A 19,277-nucleotide genomic window follows, 5' to 3' on the forward strand; every position below is an offset into this window, starting at 1 on the left:
CTGGGTGAGCATCCAGCGTTTGCATGCCTGCAAGAAAGTCAACATAACCCATCCCCCTTTTACAAAACCGCAATAGCGTTTTTTAGCGCAGGGCGGGGCACTGAATGCTCTGCACTGCACCTGACATAGAGTCCCTATGAGCGTCGGGAGCAGCACAGAACATTCAGCGCCACGGCCTGCGCTAAAAACCGCTATTGCGGTTTGCTAAAAGGAGGGAGGGGTGACTTTCTGGATCTGAGGGTTTCTTTGTAGAACTCCATGGAGTTCGTGACTGCTCTGTTGGGACCTGATTGGATTGGGATGTTGGAATTATGCCTTGGACACGTCAGGGATCTGTTTATGGGCGCATCGTTCAGTGCATTTTCCTGTTCCTTTTCTAGACCCGACTCAAAAGAAAGGACTTATTGGCCTTAAAATCTTGGGTCCTGGTTTTCAACAGAACAGTTGATTTTTGATTTCCTTCTTTTTTGTTTTGTACTTGATGGTCAATAATGCTCACTAATGCTGGCTTTTACAAAGCCGCGGTAAAGGTTTCTACTACATTAGACCATTTACCTCGCCAGCCTGCTTTGTAAACATGTTTTGGCAGTTCCCGCAATTAATCCTTAACCAGCTTGATCTATTTAGTCCATTGCCTCTATGTTATCATATTTTTCCTCTTTTCTTATATCGATTTACCTTATTCTTGGTCCTTCTGTTGTGGGCTAATATTTGATTACTTCCTCTTATATATATCTAATATAATAAAACGCTAGGCCGCGCATGCGCACTTCCTATGTGTGCGCCGGTTTTCCGTGAGCTGTAGCGACACATAGGAAGTGCGCATGCGCGGCTTACTCTCTGTCCTGCTCCCTGTTGAAAGACGCAGCGTCTCCCTTACACTAACTTTGCCGTCGCCGCCTCTCCGCTCTCTCTCTTCCTCGCGCACCACTGCCTCTCCGCTCTCTCTTCCTCACGCACCACTGCCTCTCCGCTCTCTCTCTTCCTCCCCCCCCCCCCCCAGAGATGGATGTCGACCGCGGCGGCCCGAGTCAGATGTTGGCTGCTGGCTGCGGCAGCCAAACCTGAAAAAAAATAACATAAGTAGGGCATGCAGTTCAAGAGGAAAATACTGCACAGGGAAGTGGGGTGGGAGGGAAATGCTGCAACACACGGAAATGGAGGACAGAAAAGGAGTTGATGGACAGGGGAAGAGGTGCTGATGAACAGGGAGGGGGGGCAGAAAAATAAAGACAGGCCTACTGCTGGACAGGGGGAGCAGGAAGGAGGTGATGATGGACAGGGGGAGGTAAAACAAAGGGAGAAGGGCTTCTGCTGGATAAGGAGAGCAGTGATGGGGTGGTGGAGGACACAGGGGAGGTAAATGGAAGGGAGAATTGACAGGGGGTGCAGGCAAGGGGTGGTAGTGGACAGCCAAGGAAAAAAAAAGGCAGACAGAAATACAGAAAGCGACTAAGGAGAGAGAAAAAAAAATAAAAACAGACACACACATATATATTCTAGCACCCGTTAATGTAACGGGCTATAAGACTAGTATATATATATATTTCCTGTTTGTTTTGAAAAATTGCAAAAGAACCTTGGGAGTCAAAATGGCAGATAACATTTAATGTGAGCATGTGAGAAAGAAGAATCCGAACTATAGCTATGTGTTGCTAGGTTCTATGTTAGGAGGAACAGGATCTAGGTGTCGTTGTTGAAAATACGCTGAAACCCTCAGCGGCGGCAGCAGCTAAGAAAGCAAATAGAATGTTAAGAATTATCAGGAAAGGAATGGAAAGCAAAGATGAAAATGTTATATTGCCTTGTATCACTTTATGGTACGGCTGCACCTTGAATACCGTATGCAGTTCTGGTCGCCGTATCTCAAAAAAATACAGAGAAGAGCATCAAACATGATTAAAAGAATGGGACAATCAAAGGAAAGGCTAAAGCGGCTAGGGCTCTTCAGCTTGGAGAAGAGATGGCTCAGGGGAGATATGAGGGAGGTCTAAAAAAATACTGAGTTAATTGGAAAGGGTAGATGTGAATCGCTTATTCACTCTTTCCAAAAGTACTAGGACTAGGGGACATGCGATGAAGCTACTAAGTAGTAGATTTAAAACAAACCGGAGAAAATATTTCTTCACACAACATGTAATTAAACTCTGGAATTAATTGCCAAAGAATGTGATGAAATCAGTTAGCTTAGCGGGGTTTTAAAAAAGGTTTAGATAATTTCCTAAAAGAGGCCATAGGCCATTATTGAGATGGCTTGGGGAATTCCACTGCTTATTCCTGGATAAGCAGCATAAAATCTGTTTTACTACTTGGGATCTAGCTAGGTCAGTGTATCGTAAACTGTGTGCCATGGCAAGATTCCGGGTGTGCCGCGAGATGCTGGCAAGGAGGAGAGGCACCAGCGCCAGTTGACTGCCTACAGGATGTGCCTTTCATAGTGAGGCACATCCTGCAGGCAGTCAGCCGATGCCTTTCCTCTTCTCCGTGCACAGATGTCCATGTGATTATGTCACACATGCATGTGATGTCATTACGTCGATGTCTGCACATTTCGGGGTGCCCTCCAGCCACGGCCCAGAGTTTACTGTGCCACCAAGATGATATTCATTGAGAACAAAATCCAAGTGATGACATTTAAATTGCAATACTAACTTCCTGTCAGTATAGCTCCAATCCTGAGGCATGATTCCCAAGATCTGTTCAGCTTATATTGCATGACTGGCCCCATAATGGCACCAGAATCCCTTAATCAAGCCATACTATTGAAGCACCCCTTCTGGGACTCGCTCTCTTTCTAGAGATTACTAGTGTGTCTCATAGAGTGCAGACTCTGCACAGCTCACTGACTAAAATTACTTTAAATTCTCCCTCACTGGTCATGCAGATGTTTCCTTCTCTACTTAATGTTGGCAGATGCTTTGGCTCCACTCACTGAACGGTGACTGACCCAGGGTATGATGTTGCTGAGACTCACAGTGCAATCGCGGTAGGCAGAATGTAGAATTCGATATCAATTCCAAAAAAATAGTGAAATGACAATGGTCTCCAATGTGTGGCCCCTGAAGTCCTCCATTGTGGACCTCAAATAGATGGTTGAAATGCTCATCAAAGCCTACAAATGCATTCATTTCAATTTTGCCCACACAGATAGTGCATTTCATATGTTAAGAAAGGATTGCCAGGCATGTTCATAAGTTGGTGTAGGACATAGAATTGGCTACTGTTGATGAGCCAAAATAAAGTGAGTTTTTTAAAAATTGTCCTCAGTGAGGGTGTTGGGGAAGAAAATTAGATTAACTGTTTGGGTTGGTGGGGGAAACACCTTCTTAGTGGACATGGCGGATTCGCCTTCATGTCCTTTTGGCATTGGAGCATAGAGCTGCGAAACTTACACCCAAACGTAAAAAAATACTTTCTTCCGATTCGGGGCCATTACATTCAGTCCTCGCCTCCTAGGGCTCGTAGTGGTATACTTACAGTAATTCTCTGTGAATCTGAGGATTTAAAGTGGGGCACTCCTGTGTTGGAAGTTGTTAAGTTGGGAGGGGGGGGGGGAAATATTAACGAGATTGTTTCTCTGACAGTAGACCCTGCTATCGGGGTGCATTGTTTCAATGTCCTTCTTCTGCTCTTTGCATAGGTTCAGAAACATACTGTGTGTTTCAAGAGAAGAAATACCGGATTAGAGAACGGTGGCATCCTTACCTTGAACCCTACGGACTGGTTTACTGTGTGAATTGTCTCTGTTCAGAGGTACTTCCAATGGACTCCAAGTTCTTCCAAGTTGGCAAAGCACATATGGAGCATTTTTTTTTTACAGCTTTGGTGAAGGCGTGACCAGTGGTGTAGTGAGGGTGAAAGATGCTCCTCCCATGACCTCTTCTCTACTCCCCCACCCCCATCCGCTCCTTCCCCACTCCCTCCTGCCACATGCACCCCTCCCCTTGTGGCATGAGCAGTAACCTCAACCTGCTGCTCGCACCAGCGTCAACTCTTCCTCTGATGTCACTTCCTAGATGCGGGTCCAGGAAGTGATGTCATAGGAAGAGCCGACACTGGCGCAAACAGCAGGTTGAGGTTGCGGCTCGAGCTATGAATATTAAAGAGGTGTGGGGGAAGGGGAGGGATGCACGTGTACAGTAGTGGGAGGGGGGCAGAGTGGAGGACGGGTGCTGGCGCACCCTTTGCGGACCCCTCCCTTACTACGCCATTGGTTGATACACATGGTTGGTGTTTATAGCAAAGCAAAGGCCGAAGTTTGATGTTAGAATCCAGGGGCACGATATTCAAAGGATTTACAATCTTAACTTTGAGTTATGCTCCTAAATTGGCCTCTTTGAAAACTGACTAGGGACTAAGGCCCAGATTCACTAAGGGCACGGATCAGATTCGATCCATGTGCGATCCGATCCGATCCGTGTCCGGGGGGACTGGTTCACGAATCGCCCTCATGCAAATCAGGGTGATTGGAATCACGCCCCCAACCGAGCGCCCAGATCACTCTATAGCAGTCCCGACGCATGCGCAGACCATCTGTAAATGGTCTGCGAATTGCATTGAAGAGCAGCGACCTTTTTTTTAAAAAAATAACTCCTTTTTAACTTTTGTGAGCTCAGCGGGGGAAGGCCGGGGCAGAAGCAGGGCAGCGCTCGGGGCAGAGAGAGCAGGAGAGTCGGGGGCAGAGACCGCAGGAGAGTCATGGCAGAAGCAGGGCGGCGCTCGAGGCAGAGAGCTGGAGAGTCGGGGGCAGAGAGAGCTGGAAAGTCGGGGCAGAGAGAGCAGGAGAGTCGGAGCAGAAGCAGGGCAGCGCTCGGGGCACAGAGAGCAGGAGAAGAGAGCTGGAAAGTGGGGACAGGCATCAGGAAAGTCAGGGCAGAGAGCAGGAGATGCATTTGGAAAGCAGTGAACGACTGGTCCCCAGCAGTCGCTTGTTTGCTGATCGGCCAGCCCAGTCGGTGTTGCAGTTTTTGGTTAGTGAATTGCTGCCTGCCTACATTTGAATGTTATTATTTTTTGAATTATTTTTATTATTATTATTTGAAGTTATTACTTTTGTTATTATTTTTTGATTTTTTATATTTTTGTTGACTTTTGAAAAATTTTTTTCACTTTTGTTTGAGTGTTCTTCTGGATGGGCTTTTTCTTTAACTTCCTGTTACACTTATATTTTCTTCCCCCTATTTCACTCCGGACGTGTGTTAGCACTTCATTTTTACCAGCTTATTTATTAACAGATATAAAGATACAATGATGTACGGGGCAGGATTCATTTAGACTCCGGTCTAAGTGCTTGTCACTTCATGAATACCTGCCCGGGGCTGTTGGTTACTGCGAGGGATGAATTAGGCCCATACTGATTATTGCCTTTTGCTCCTTTAAAATATATTTTTTCCTTATTTAAGGATTAAGCTGGAGGTGCATTTTTCACGCCGTTGGCATTCTGGTTGGGAGAACAATATATTGTAGTACCAATTTTTGTGACATGGATCAATCTCCAGTATTGGTATTTTTGGGGGTTCTTTTTGGCTGCTGGAGTAATAAGGAGGCCAGGAAAGTGTGTGATAAGCACCAGGATCATCAGCAGTGGAGGGGGGGGGGAGGGAGAGGTGTTAAGAAGTAGAATCTGTGCCTCTGCATTAATATAGACAGAAAATATGTCAGACTAGACTGACGAAAGTGTCTTTATCAGATGTCATGCTCTCAAAGATATTCCCAGTTAGGGTCACCAGAAATCCGGATTTTCCCAGACATGTCCTGATTTTGAGGACATGTCTAGGGGTCTGGACTAGAGGTCTGCACGGGAACGGGGATCGCGGGGGTCCCTTGGGAATCCCCCTAACCCAAGGGACTTCCATGGGGACCCCCCTCTGGCCCATGGGACTCCCACGGGGATGGAAGGCTTTGGAAGCAGGGTTCGTCCATATAATATAATGGACACGTCAGCCTTAGTAAAAGAGGGGGGTTTATAAGTTAATTACCTGAACAGAAAACAAAAAAAGGGTTCCACCAAAGAGATTCCACAAGGAAAACAGCAAAAGAAACTGTGGAATTGATGATCCTGTCAGAAGTAATTGCTGCTTTTTATGGGGACGGGCGGGGATGGAGATAATTCCTTGTGGCGATGGGTGGGGACGGAGAGGATCCTGACAGGGACGGGTGAGGACGGAGAGGATCCTGGCGGGGACGGGCGGGGATAGGTGGGATTTCTGTCCCCGCACAACTCTCTAATCTGGACGGCTTTTCAAAACCCCGCACTTTGTCCGGGTTTTGAAAAGCTGGGTCGGGCAGGGAGGAAGTCCGCGCTTGTGCGGCCGTCACGTGATGATATCACACAAACGTGCCATCATCACATAGCGTCCGCGCCTGCGCAGACTTCCTCTCTGCCCGACAAGAGCAGGCAGTGGGGGCGGGGCTAGGGGGCGGGATTAGGGCAGGGGCGGGCGTAACTAGGTGAGCCTAAGGGCGGGGTTAGGGAGTCTGGATTTTCCGAAAGGAAAATCTGGCAACCCTATTCCCAGTCACTGATAAAATCAACAACTCTCAATCTACCTCTTTATGGGCTATGAGATTGCCCATATTTAGAGTGCAAAAGAGATCGACTGGTGTACATGGTGTTTTGGAACTGCTCTCTAAGCTCCATTTCCATTAGGGTCATTTCGATATCTCTAGCTCAGTGTCCTATGAAACTAGTTCCTTGATTCTGTTATTGATGGTCAGTCCTGCCTCTTCCTTCCCCCTTCCCCTACACACTTTGTAAATGTTACCTTACTTCAGTGTATCCCAAAATATTGACTGCCCTTTTGCTTCTTCTCCTAGAATGGCAGTGTTCTCTGCAGCAGGGTGAGATGTCAGAGTCTCTCCTGTCCAAACCCTGTGCATGTACCGCACCTGTGCTGCCCCCGGTGCCCAGGTAGGACAATCACACTTAAGTTAAAATCACACTCTAACTGCTGTGGGATAATGAGAAGACATGCGGTGCCTACATCCAATAAAGCAAGCTACACCTAAAACTCAGGGCTAGAGAATGACACGGGGACAAATTTTTCCCCGTCCCTGTGGGAACTCATTTTCCCATCCCCGTGAGTTCTTTTCCTGTCCCTGCTCCATCCCTGCAAGCTCCGTCCTCATCTGCACAAGCCTCAAACACTTTAAAATCCTAAGTAGCAACATTCTAGAGCTCAGATTGTGATGTCATAATGCCTCATTCCACCAATGCCTAAGCTCCGTCCTCATCTGCACAAGCCTCAAACACTTTAAAATCATAAGTAGCAACATTCTAGAGCTCAGATTGTGATGTCATAATGCCTCATTCCACCAATGCCTAAGCTCCGTCCTCATCTGCACAAGCCTCGAACACTTTAAAATCATAAGTAGCAACATTCTAGAGCTCAGATTGTGATGTCATAATACCTCATTCCACCAATGCCTAAGCTCCGTCCTCATCTGCACAAGCCTCGAACACTTTAAAATCATAAGTAGCAACATTCTAGAGCTCAGATTGTGATGTCATAATACCTCATTCCACCAATGCCTAAGCTCCGTCCTCATCTGCACAAGCCTCAAACACTTTAAAATCATAAGTGTTCGAGGCTTGTACGGTTAAGGCAGAGCTTACAGGAATGGGGCAAGGACAGGGACTGCGACAAAACTCACGGGGACGGGATGGGAAAATTGAGTTTCTGCGGGAATGGGAACAAATTTGTCCCTATGTCATTCTCTGCTCAGGGCATTCACTACGTCTGAGAAGAGCCTCCACTGTGCATTGTGACACTAGGGTAGCTAGAGCCAGCAGGGGTTTTGATGAGGTACTTGAGCACTGAGGTGGGAGGGTAGATGGTTGCCACTGGTGCCCATTAGCAGAAAGGCAGTTCTGAGAAGAAAATAAACAACCCTGTTTTTGGCCATTAAGGAAATTTGAAGTGCCTGGGCATACTACAGGTAAGCGGATTTAAAATATCTAAAGACAATACATGATAATATTTGGTGTCCTCCTTTTGGTAACTCCTTTTTAGAAGTTATTTGCACCCCTCTAAATAACAAGAGACATATCTTTTAACCTAAAAAGTGCCATGTTATCATTAGCAAGACCAGAAGTCCTTGTTTAGGCAGATTTTGGGCTACTTAGTCCCTTTCATTCAGACTTGACTCACTCATGCCATTCTCTTCCAGTCCAAAACCCTCTCAGTACTGCTCAGTTTAAGCAAACTGTCTCTGTCTCTCACGCCTGCTCTTTTCCCTTCTACCACATTTTCTGCCTTGTGTTCAAAGTCCTTCAGTCCAGCCCTCAGAGTCAGATCCAATTAATTTAGGCATATTGATTAACTGAAAAAAACTTTTAATTTGGATTCAAACTAGTATTCTGCTTATATTTAATTCTAACATCTGTCTACTCTTGAAATACAGCATATTAATTGCACCCTCTTCACATGCCAAAGACTAGAACAGTGAGTGTAGAGGAAAAGTAAGAATTGTCCTCTTCTACCTTTTCAAATACAAAATGTATTTTTTATTTCATTTAATCATTTATATACTACACAGCTCCAGCCTTTGGGATTATTCACAGCAGTTCCCAATAAAAGTATAGATAATTTTCAGCACCGTTTAGCCCCACCCTGACCCCACTGCAGTCAATGTAAGTCAGGGCCGCTGAGAGGGGGGAGCAGGGAGAGCAAGATTCCATGGGCCTGGCCTCCAAGAGGGGGGGGGTGGCAGCCCAGATGAGATCCAATTCCTTCCCTTCCAACCCCCCTATTATCCTCTACTTGCCTGGAATCATTGAATGGCAGGCAGCAGCAATTGAGACAGCTCTGCCATCCACTGGTCTTTCTTCCTGTCATGTCTCTCCTATACGGAAACAGGAAGTTACTTCACAGGAGGCAGGATGCAGCAGGAAGAAGGAAGCATGGCTGACAGTGCAGTTTCTGTCAATTGTTGCTGCCTGCCATTTAATGACTCCAGGCAAGTAGAGGACCAGGAGATGGGGATGGTCCCCTCAACATTTGCCCTGGTCCCAACTTTGTCTCTTGGTGACCTTGGTGTAAGTGCTAGAGCAGGGGTCTCAAAGTCCCTCCTTGAGGGCCGCAATCCTGTCGGGTTTTCAGGATTTCCCCACTGTGCATGCACTGCTTTTCTTCTTCTCAGCCAACAGACACAAGAGAAGCTCACATTCCAATTTCGTTTCCCCCCCCAGTTCGAGGTTGTAAACTGAAAAAACACCATGAACACCTTCTCTCACACCAAGCAGCATCATGGGGTAAAGACCTAGAACAATTGCTTTCGCCCACTACTTATGGGGAATTTAGGAAACGTCTAAAAACACACTTGTTCTTAAAGCATCTAGACAACTGATCCTCTCTTCTCTCTCCCCTCTCCTTTTGATCACTCTCTCCTCAACAATGAATTTCCTGTCCTATTAATTCTCTTTCTTCCTCCCCTCTTAAAGTCAATTCAATTTGTTACCTTTGCTTAATCTTCTGTAAGCCGCATAGAACTTCACAGTATTGCGGTATATAAGTTGTTATTATTATTATTATTATTCATTGGGGAAATCCTGAAAACCTGACTGGATTGCGGCCCTCAAGAAGGGACTTTGAGATCCCTGTGCTAGAGGGTGATAACTAGGGTTGCCAGATTTTCCAAACAGAAAACCTGGACCCCATGCCTGCCCAGTTCTACCCATCCCCACCCCGTGGAGGGAGACCTTAATTAATAGCTTTTATGCTAAATCTGTATTAGTGCAATAGGTGATCCATTGGATAAATATGTGGTGGTGATAATGTATGTGAAGAATCATTTTGATATAATAAAACAGTAATTTGTGATATGACAGGCTTCTTTTATGTATTTGTATAAGGTTTATATTAATTGGAAACTATTTAAAAGTAACTGAGCCCTGAAGTGTATTGATTGGTTTTACCAATAAATATGCATGAGATAGATTTGCATCTCAAGGAGATAGTGCATGCAAATCCAATTCATGCATATTTATTGTGGATATCCTGAAAACCTGACCTGCCTGTGGCTCTCGAGGACCGGAATTGCTTACCCCGGCCTATTCTAGAATGACATCTGGGTGCCAGATTCTGTTTTGGAATACTAGCATAACTCAGTATCAGCACATGGCACATGCATGTACCTGCAGTTATAATAATAATAATAATAACTTTATTTTTGTATACCAGAATAGTTTGCAGTACCAGAATAGTTCAGAGCGGTTTACATGACAAGCGAAATTTACATCTAAAGCGAAATTTACAAATAAGTCAATCAATCAATATAACTTAGCAAGTCGGGAGCAGGCAAGAAGGAGATAGAGAGGTTATAAACAAGTCAATTGGCATGGCTTAGGAAGTCGGGTGCAGGTAGGTAGGAGGTGCAGGTAGGGAGGAGCCAGGTAGGTGGGAGGTGCAGGAAGGTGGGAGGTACAAGGCATAGTTAAAAGTAGAGTTACAAGGAGGGCGGGAATCAGAGATATTTGTCAAAGAGATAAGTTTTGATTGACTTCCTGAAAATTTGGTAGGAGGGAGAATTAGAGATGAGAGTGGATAGACATTTGTTCCATTTGCATGCCTGGAACGCCAGGGATCTGTCAATGAATCTCTTGTAGATGCAGCACTTTAGGGACAGGAAGGCAAACAAGAGGACATTATGTGTGCGGGTGGGGCCAGCCATAGACCTGATGTCACCACGGTCCTGTGAACAGAACAGGATTGCACTTCATTTACTGTTTATCATTTATTAAGAACTTTATATATTGCCAAATTGTAAGTTATCTAGGTGGTTTACAATCATAAATATTGTAAAAGAATTAAGCATCCTAATGCCATTAACTTAATTGTTTTAATTGGTTCAATTAGCGCAGTAATTGACCACCAATTAAAAACTGATTAAAACGCTGTTAAAAAAATATGGAGGCGCCATTCTTCCATCTCAGTAGGTATCTTACAGCGCTTAAGGCCACTACGGGTGATTAAGGCTGGAAGTGGCCTTAAGCGCTGTTTGGCGCCTCCTTAGACGTGATTCTTATGAAAGATACGCACCAGAAATGTAGGTCTTCAAAATCCTGGCTTACATTTCCGAGGCCTGTGTTTCACGTAGTCACGATTCTGCAAACGGTCTCGTTGTGCGATTGACACATGAACGGCGCTGTGTTTCCGATAACGGCGCCGTTTGCAGAATCTGGCCCTTAGTGACCTGCTGGCACTTCCCTGGGTAAGTGCGCTCTTCGGTGTATAACTGATAGGGAATTGCATTTCACATCAGCTCGGCACGCATTAAAATTTATAAGGCACACCAGTCAAATGTGCATCCCTAGCAGACAGAGAGAAACCCTTCTTTTATTTATTTAAAATTTTTCTATACCGGTTAAGAACTAAATGGTTCACCTGAGTTAAGACAAACATAATAATTATGATAAACTAAAATCTTAAAATCAACAGGGGAGAACTATCTTTTCTTTTCCAAAAAGCTGTTAAGTCATAAGAATGCGGTGACAAAGAATTGGGTTTCAGCTGTTTCTTGAATTGAAACCAATCAATACATTGTCGCAACTGACCCAACTTTCGCAACTGATCATTCCACATCTTAACACCAGCTCTGCAAAATGTCTGGACAGACAAATCACCATTCTATTGTCATCGACCACAGACTACAAAACCTTCAAGAAAGAAACTAAAACCCTACTCTTCAAAAAATACATAAAACCTATTTAACACAACCAGTTCCTACCCAAACCCCACCTACCCACTCTATACCCTTAATATACTCTAATATGCTTCTAATTACCCACATTTATCACCTTAAGATCTCGACAACTCTTTGGTAATTCTTATGTAACTCTTATGACATCTCTTACGCTATGTCACAATTCCTGTAACCTCTTGAAAACCTTTATGTAATCCACCTTGAACCGCAAGGTATTGGCGGAATTAAAGTCACTAATGTAATGTAACGTCATTGCTTTGGTGTCTGCATAGTAACCTTGCTTCCTTGAGGTTAATAGATTTTTATTTTCGGATCGGAAAGATTTGCCTGGTTTACAGTTCGCAACAACTTGTTGAAAATACCACGGTGTTTGATGGATCACAGAAATAACCTTGTGTTTTACTCAAAATTTATATATCACTTATAGCCTAAGTGGTTTTACAATCAGGTCCTCAAGCATTTTTCCCTGTTCTGGTAGGCTCAAACTCTATCTAATGTACCTGGGGCAGTGGAGGATTAAGTGACTTGCCCAGGGGCACAAGGAGCAGTGTGGGATTTGAACCCACAACCTCAGGGTGCTGAGGCTGTAGCTCTAACTACTACACCACAAACAAAACAAAAAGAATAAAGGGAATACCTTTTTACTGGACTAAAAAGTATTACCTTCATCCTTTTTGTTTTGTTTTATTTCTTTTAATTCTACATATTATCTCATATTATGGCCACCACACCATTTCACTCCACGTGGAATGGAAAGGCCACTGCTCCTCCAACTCCCTAGAGCTCTGGACAGCCGTTGCTCTGGACCCGTTGCTCTGGTTGATCACCTCCTCAGGACTTTGTGAGTCCAAACTCAAGCAATGGGCAGCATCTCTGTCTTATTTTACTGCCCAGGAACCCTCTGGGCTCTAGGAAATGTCCTGGTTGAAAATATGACCTGAATGTTACTGAGTCTTCTTGATTATTGCAACATTGTCTACCTGACAAGTACTAAGAAAGACATGGCCAGACTCGTATTGATCCAGAAATGAGCGGTCAGATTGATCTATGGTCTGAAGAAGTACGACCATGTGACGCCGTTCTATTGCGAGTTGCATTGGCTCCCGATGGAGGCACGTGTCCTGTTTAAGTTGGGCCGTCTTTGTTATAAGGTTATGTATGGCCCTGCTCCGTTCTATATGGTTAATAGATTTTCTATAGTATCGTATAAACATAGCAGAAGATCTCATGCCCTGTTTACTTTTCCATCCGTACAGGGTTGTAAAAGCAAGAAATTTCTTGATCATACTTTACCATTTCAAGCAGCTTCCCACGATAAAGAATTTCGATCGTTAGAGCTTGTTCTTATAAACATTTTTAGAACTCAGTTGAAAACCTATCTTTTCTCAAAATACTTGGCCAAATAACTCTTCTTGTTCTTCACGATATCATTTATAATCTTTTGTAAACCGCGTTGAACTTACGGTTACGCGATTAAGAAGCACAATGTTATGTTATGTAAAGGGGGGGGAGGTCTGCCCAGGGCAGGATTAATTCTTCGAGGGCCCCTAGGCACACAAGTACACTGGGCACCCCTGGCAGTGCCCCGCCCCCACCCTGCCCGTGACCCGCCCCCATTTATCTGTTTTCTTCTTTACTTCTTTATTTCCACTTGTATTTCTTTTTTTTTTTTTATTCAAAACAAACAAAAATTAGTATACCAGTGCATAGTTTTTCTTCTATGCAACCCCCAAACATCTCTGAACAAATCCCCCTTTCTTCCCTTCCCACCTACTTACCCAGGAATTTAACTCTGAACCCTTTCCATGCATATATGAAAGTATTCAAATATTTGTAAAGCAGTAATACTATCCGAAATATAAGTCTATATTAATAACCAAGTTTACAACGCCTCTCAACTGCCTCACTCTATGTCGACCAACTATAACCCATATGTATGTATAAACAACCAAATCTGTAACTCCTCTAGTACGTTCCACTCCATGTATGTTAACTTGTAACAAAACAACAAAGCAAGCAGTCCACCAAAGAATCCAACATGAAACAAAAGAAGATCGACAGACAATAAGGAAATTCAAATCAGGTTTATTCAAGGTGCTCCCAAGAACCATGCCCGATGCATTTCGCCAAACAAGTCAACGCTAACAGAAAACCATGTCTTTCATACACACAGATACACCCTCACCCAGTATGGAATAAGTAATCGCAAACTAAAAATAGAAATATGTAGATAAAGAACAAGAAGTTGCAAAAGCATCAAAAGGTTTCAAAGGTTTTAGGAGTGTACCTCTGATCTCCTCAGAGCATCTTTCACTCTTGACAGACAATTGTTAAAATTCTCTACGTGATGCTTTGCCTCTCTCCTCTTTATCAATCATTCAGTTATAATCTAGCTTCTGGGCATAAGCCAAGACCTGAACTCTTCTCTCACCATATTTCGAAAGCTCCAATCTCTCTCTTTCTCCCTCCGTCTCCTCCTCATTTCCCCATTCCCCAGTGCTCCTTTTCACTTAGACCAAGCACATTAGGCAGCACCCAAGACTTGGACCCTCACCTCCCCTCTCTTTCAGCAGCATCCAGTCCTTTTCCTGTAAGGACTGTAGGCCAGAAATAGCTTCGCTCGGTTACTTTCTGTTTTCTGAAACTCAGGATCAGGTCTCCCTATTGAGCTATCCCCAATCAGTTTAGTTTCTTTGCAGACCTCTCTCCTTACTCTATACACTTTCCAGGATAGAGCCCTGTGGTGCCCAGCAAGTAGTGGAGAGGGAAGTTGGTGGGCACTAGGCCGTGTGGAACCAGGTGAGAACAGCAACAGATATCCCTAAGTCCTGTAGCCTGGAGTGAAGACGGGTCACAACATCTATCTGTTACACACACTCACTCATACTCACTCTCCTTCAGTACAGACCCTCAAACCCTTTCTCATAAACACATATTAAGGATGGGTAGCCAAAATATTTTCACTTCATATTATTTCCTGTGTCTTCTAGGGGAATGTTCATTTTGTTTGGGGAAGGTGGGGGGTTATTGGCTCTTGGAAGGTGGACCCTGAAAATTATTTTTGGCAACAAAAGGTGGGGGGGGGGGGGACCTTAGTCCTGCAACCTCCACACTCCGCATAGGTCCCCCAAAGCCTACTTGAATCCCTAATGGTCTAGTCGGATGTTGGGACAGGAGCAATGCTCATTTGCTCCTGCCTATGGCTGCAGCCACACTGAATTGGGTGGCCACAATAGTCTCATGTTACTATCATGACCCCCTAGTGATACCATAAATCTGTGGTAAAATTTGCAGCTGCCATATTGGATGTAACTGTGGCCATAGGCAGGAGTGAATGGGCATCACTCTTGCCCCAATTACACCTTCTAGAATCATCAGGAATTTTGTTAGGGAGGGGGACTGAAATAAGGGGCCTAGTATGGTCGGGAAGGGCCTTGGATTGGGGTGTGTGGATCATTGGGCAGCCTCCTGTCACTGGCAAACAAAACCCTGTCCATTTTCCTTTGCTGACAGTTGCAAAAGATTGCTTTTAAGTGAAACGTACTTGCCGTCTCCATGATATTTTATTTTCCCACATCACCTTCCTCTCCATCAGTTAAAGCTCCTTTCCCCGCACAGATCTGGACCAGGAGCCCCAGCAGCAGCAGAAAGGCGGGTGCACTGGAGGACTGGAACTCACAAAGGCCGGTGGGGATGGGTCTCGTCTTTTCTGATCTGAGCGGAAGCACGTGCGGCGGAAGTGTGGGCAGCGTTATCCGGGAGGTACATTTTCAGAAGGGTCCGGCATGGCGGCATTTCCCACAAGCTGCCGACGGCTGCTCCGAAGTTTTCTCTCTGCTGCAACTTCCTGTTTCCGACAGGGCAGATTGCTGCAGAGAGGGAAAGCTTTGGGGCAGCAGCCGGCAGCTTGTGAGAACGGCTGCCGTGTCGGGCACCTCTGAAAAGGAAAAGGTAGCGTTTTAATAAAGCACTTCAGACTGCGGGGCCCCCTGGATCTGTGGGGCCCAGGGCAGCTGCCCTGTTTGCTCCCTATAATGCCAGCCCTGGGCCCTCCTGACAATGTCGGGCCCTAGGCATGTGCCTCTTGGGCCTATTCTTTAATCCGGCCCTGGGTCTGCCCCAGGTGTGGTCTTCTTCAGGGGTCCCTGGGGGTCCTATAAAGGTGAGTATGTGGGAAACAATTGTGTGGTGAGCTGGAAGTGAGACACAGCTTGCATTTGCAGATAATAATAACAGGGTAAAACAGGCAAGTATATTTCTGGTGCTTTGGTGGGAGAGAACTAAAGTTCTGGTATCTTATGGCTTCATTCTCCTTATCTGGGGATGCACTGCTGATCGTTTGGGATGGTTGGGGGGTGGGTTGGGTGAAAACTTGATGGCTTCTGGTTTGATCGTTTTCTCTGGTGTTGTTTTCTGCTTTGTACTGCTTTGTTACATTGCCTTGGTTGTGTGTGGTGTTTGTCATCAATAAAAATGGTTTCAAATGAAAGTTCTGGTATGTTTGTTGAGGGGGGGGGGGCATTTTCTAAGCCTGGGAACAGGTGACCTTGAAAACTGCACTTTAAAAATAGTTTCTGGACTTAACCTTGCCAAAAATGCAGAATTTGAAAAATGATCGTTCCCAGAAATTCAAATAAGCAGCGGGAGGCTGATGAAGAAAGTATAAGAGACATCACAACAGGGTCTCTTGAAACAGAGAGAGTGTGTGAGTGAGAGGGACAGAGAAAGACACGATAGGAAGAGCCACAGAATACAGAACAAAGCGAGCGTACAAGAGACTAATATGGCAGTCATAATGCATAGTTTGTAATTTAAAAAAGAAAAAAAGAAAAACAGCACAAAAATAGGATTAAAAAAATGTGAGGGTCAAACATGAAAAGCAGGAAGTTAACCTGAGTCAGCCTCTCACATGCCAAGTAAGAAAACAACATCACTGGCAGGCATGTGCGATATTTACAATACAGAATGTCAAAGTGCAGACTGCACTCATGGGGGTTTTCTGTTGGGTCTAAAAATTCACATGCTGGGAATAGCTTTGAACCAGGCAATCTTCCTGAAGGCTGTATAACGTGAGAGGAAGGGAGCTTTGTGAAAAACTGTCAACAGCTAACTAAAGACAAAAAGAAAGGGGTAGGAGACATGGCAGTCTTCGTCCGGATGACTTTCATTGTCCAAAGTCTCGATTGCAGTTATCAACATATGCACAGAATCAACAGAAGTGGAAGAAGTTGATGTGTAAAGGATCTTTAAGGGCCTGTGGGCATCCCTACCGCAGCTTTGTAAAAGGGGCCCTATATAAGATTTCTGATGTGGGTAGGACCTCAGCATCCTTCTCAGTAAAGACTGCTCAAAAAATTCATTTTGTTCTTCTGATGTTAACTTTGCCCTCTCTGAGTAATAATAATAATAATAACTTTATTTTTGTATACCGCAGTACCAGAATAGTTCAGAGCGGTTTACATGACAAGAGACTGTACATCTACAGCGAAATTTACAAATAAGTCAATCAATCAATATAACTTAGCGAGTCGGGAGCAGGCAAGAAGGAGATAGAGAGGTTATAAACAAGTCAATCGGCGTGGCTTAGGAAGTCGGGTGCAGGTAGGGAGAAGGCAGGTAGGTGGGAGGTGCAGAAAGGTGGGAGGTACAAGGCATTTAACCTCATAGTCATCTAGTGATCCAACTCCAAGGTGTTTTTTTTGCTTCAAATATGCTTATTTTTGCCTCTTTGGCAAACTTCTCTTCAAAGTCTCTCCTGGTCTCCCTTATTACTGTTTTACATCTATATATGTTGCCAGTGCTTGTGCTCATCCCTAATTTCCTTATTGGGATCTGGTTCCATTTTCTGAAGAATGACCTGTTGGCTTTCACCACCCCTTCCACCTCTCTATTAAGCCATGTTGGCCGACATTTGGACATGTTTCAACCTTTCTCAATGTAAGGAATATATATTTTCTGTTCTTCTGATATGGTGTGTGTTAGGTGCCATGGACTCGTGTTCAAGTCCTAGCGACTTGATGAATTACAGATCTAAAAAGAAATTGGTTTTGCACTAGTCTGGTAAGGTCCTCCAGCACCATCTGCATGGTTGTTTTCGACGTGTCCAGCCATCTGATTGTAGGTCACCCTCTTTGTCTGGTTCCTTCGACCTTCCCAAACATCATGTCCTTGAATGATCTTTCTCTTCTGACAGTGTGACCAAAATAAGAGTCATAAATTCATCCTTTGGGCTTTGAGTGACATAGACGGTTTGACCTCTTCCAGAATTGATTTGTTATTCTTCTGGCAGTCCATGGCACGCATAAAATCCTTCTCCAGCACCAAAGCTTAAATGAGTCAATCTTCTTTCTGTCTTGTTTCTGTAGTGTCCAGCTTTTGCATCCATAATTGACCACTGTGAAAATGAGTGCGTGGACAAGTCCGATTTTCGTTTGGAGTGATCTTTCCTTGCCTTTGAATACTGTGTCAAGAGCCTCCATTTGAAGAGTGACCAAGTGCTCTTCTGCGGAGTATTTCTTCCCTGCTAGTTGCTTCTTTGTTATGAAAGAGCCCTGGAGACTGAAATCCTTTACAACCTCTATTCTATTTCTTTCATGCTCAAAATCTTCATCATTTCCTTCGTTCATGATCTTTCAAGTTGGTTCAGACTTTAACTGATTCTAAAGTGCCTTGTTTGCCTGAGGATAGGCCTAAGCCACTGGCTCAAGGTGGTACTGCGTGTGGACATGATTTCCGCCCTGGTCGATGTTCAGTTCTAATCCCATGTTATGACTTTCAGCTCTTCTCAGTAGATACAGGATATCTTCTTTGTTGCTGGTGATGAGCATTGTATCAACTGCCTAGCGCAGATGCCAGGGTCAAAAGTTTGCATGAGGCATGGACAACTGCTCCTTTTATTATTTATGTTAAACTGTATTTATGATTTCATTGCTGTCATCAATATTACTGGAATTTGAAAGAGAGAATATTCTTTTCAATGCATGAGACAATTTTGGCAGACAGCTATTGTCCCGAACAGCTACAAAGAAATGGGCATCTTGGCAGGTACAGTTTGGAAAATAATTCATGAATAGTTGGGCATGTCCAAGGTTAGTGCAAGATTGGTTCCAAGAATGCAGACGCCATGTCAGAAGGCCATTAGGCTCCAGGAGAACTTGGAGATGCTCCGTGAAAACCAAGTGAATTTTTTGGGACAAATGTTTAGCATTCTCCTACTCACTGTCTCTCTCAGCCTCTTTTTCCCTAACTATGGGGTCCTTTTACTAAGGCGCGCTACCCATTTTAGTGTGCGCTAAAATGGTAACGCGTCCATGGACTATAATGGACATGTTAGCGTCAGCACATGCTAAAATTTAGCGTGGGCTAAAACATCTAACAAACCTTAGTAAAAGGACCCCTATAACTGTTAAGTTTCTCTCTGCCTCTGTCTGTTATTCCCTTCCTTTCTGTAAAGCAGGGGTGTCCAACCTGCGGCCTCGTGAAGTATTTTGTGCAACCCCGGTCGAGGGCGATGCAGTGTTTTCCTCTGCTGCCCCCTGGTGTTTACCGTCTTGCCGGCTCCCTCTTCTGTCTTG

The 19,277-nt window shown here is 44.6% G+C and overlaps 1 protein-coding gene and 1 long non-coding RNA gene across 3 annotated transcripts in view; one reads left to right on the forward strand and one right to left on the reverse strand.

The window, feature by feature from the left end:
- LOC117361361 overlaps positions 1-19,277 on the reverse strand; it is a 180,524-nt gene that overhangs the window by 31,794 nt on the left and 129,453 nt on the right. The gene's annotated exons all lie outside the window — the stretch shown is intronic.
- The window catches only part of CHRDL1 (chordin like 1), a 45,063-nt gene that overhangs the window by 9,940 nt on the left and 15,846 nt on the right, over positions 1-19,277 (forward strand). For both annotated transcript variants that reach the window (XM_033946565.1, XM_033946566.1), the window contains exons 3-4: positions 3,641-3,753; positions 6,817-6,910. In XM_033946565.1, coding sequence (XP_033802456.1) covers positions 3,641-3,753; positions 6,817-6,910 — 207 coding nt within the window. The remainder of the gene's footprint in view (positions 1-3,640; positions 3,754-6,816; positions 6,911-19,277) is intronic.

Source organism: Geotrypetes seraphini, chromosome 5 (assembly GCF_902459505.1).
Source record: "Geotrypetes seraphini chromosome 5, aGeoSer1.1, whole genome shotgun sequence".
Taxonomy (NCBI): domain Eukaryota; kingdom Metazoa; phylum Chordata; class Amphibia; order Gymnophiona; family Dermophiidae; genus Geotrypetes; species Geotrypetes seraphini.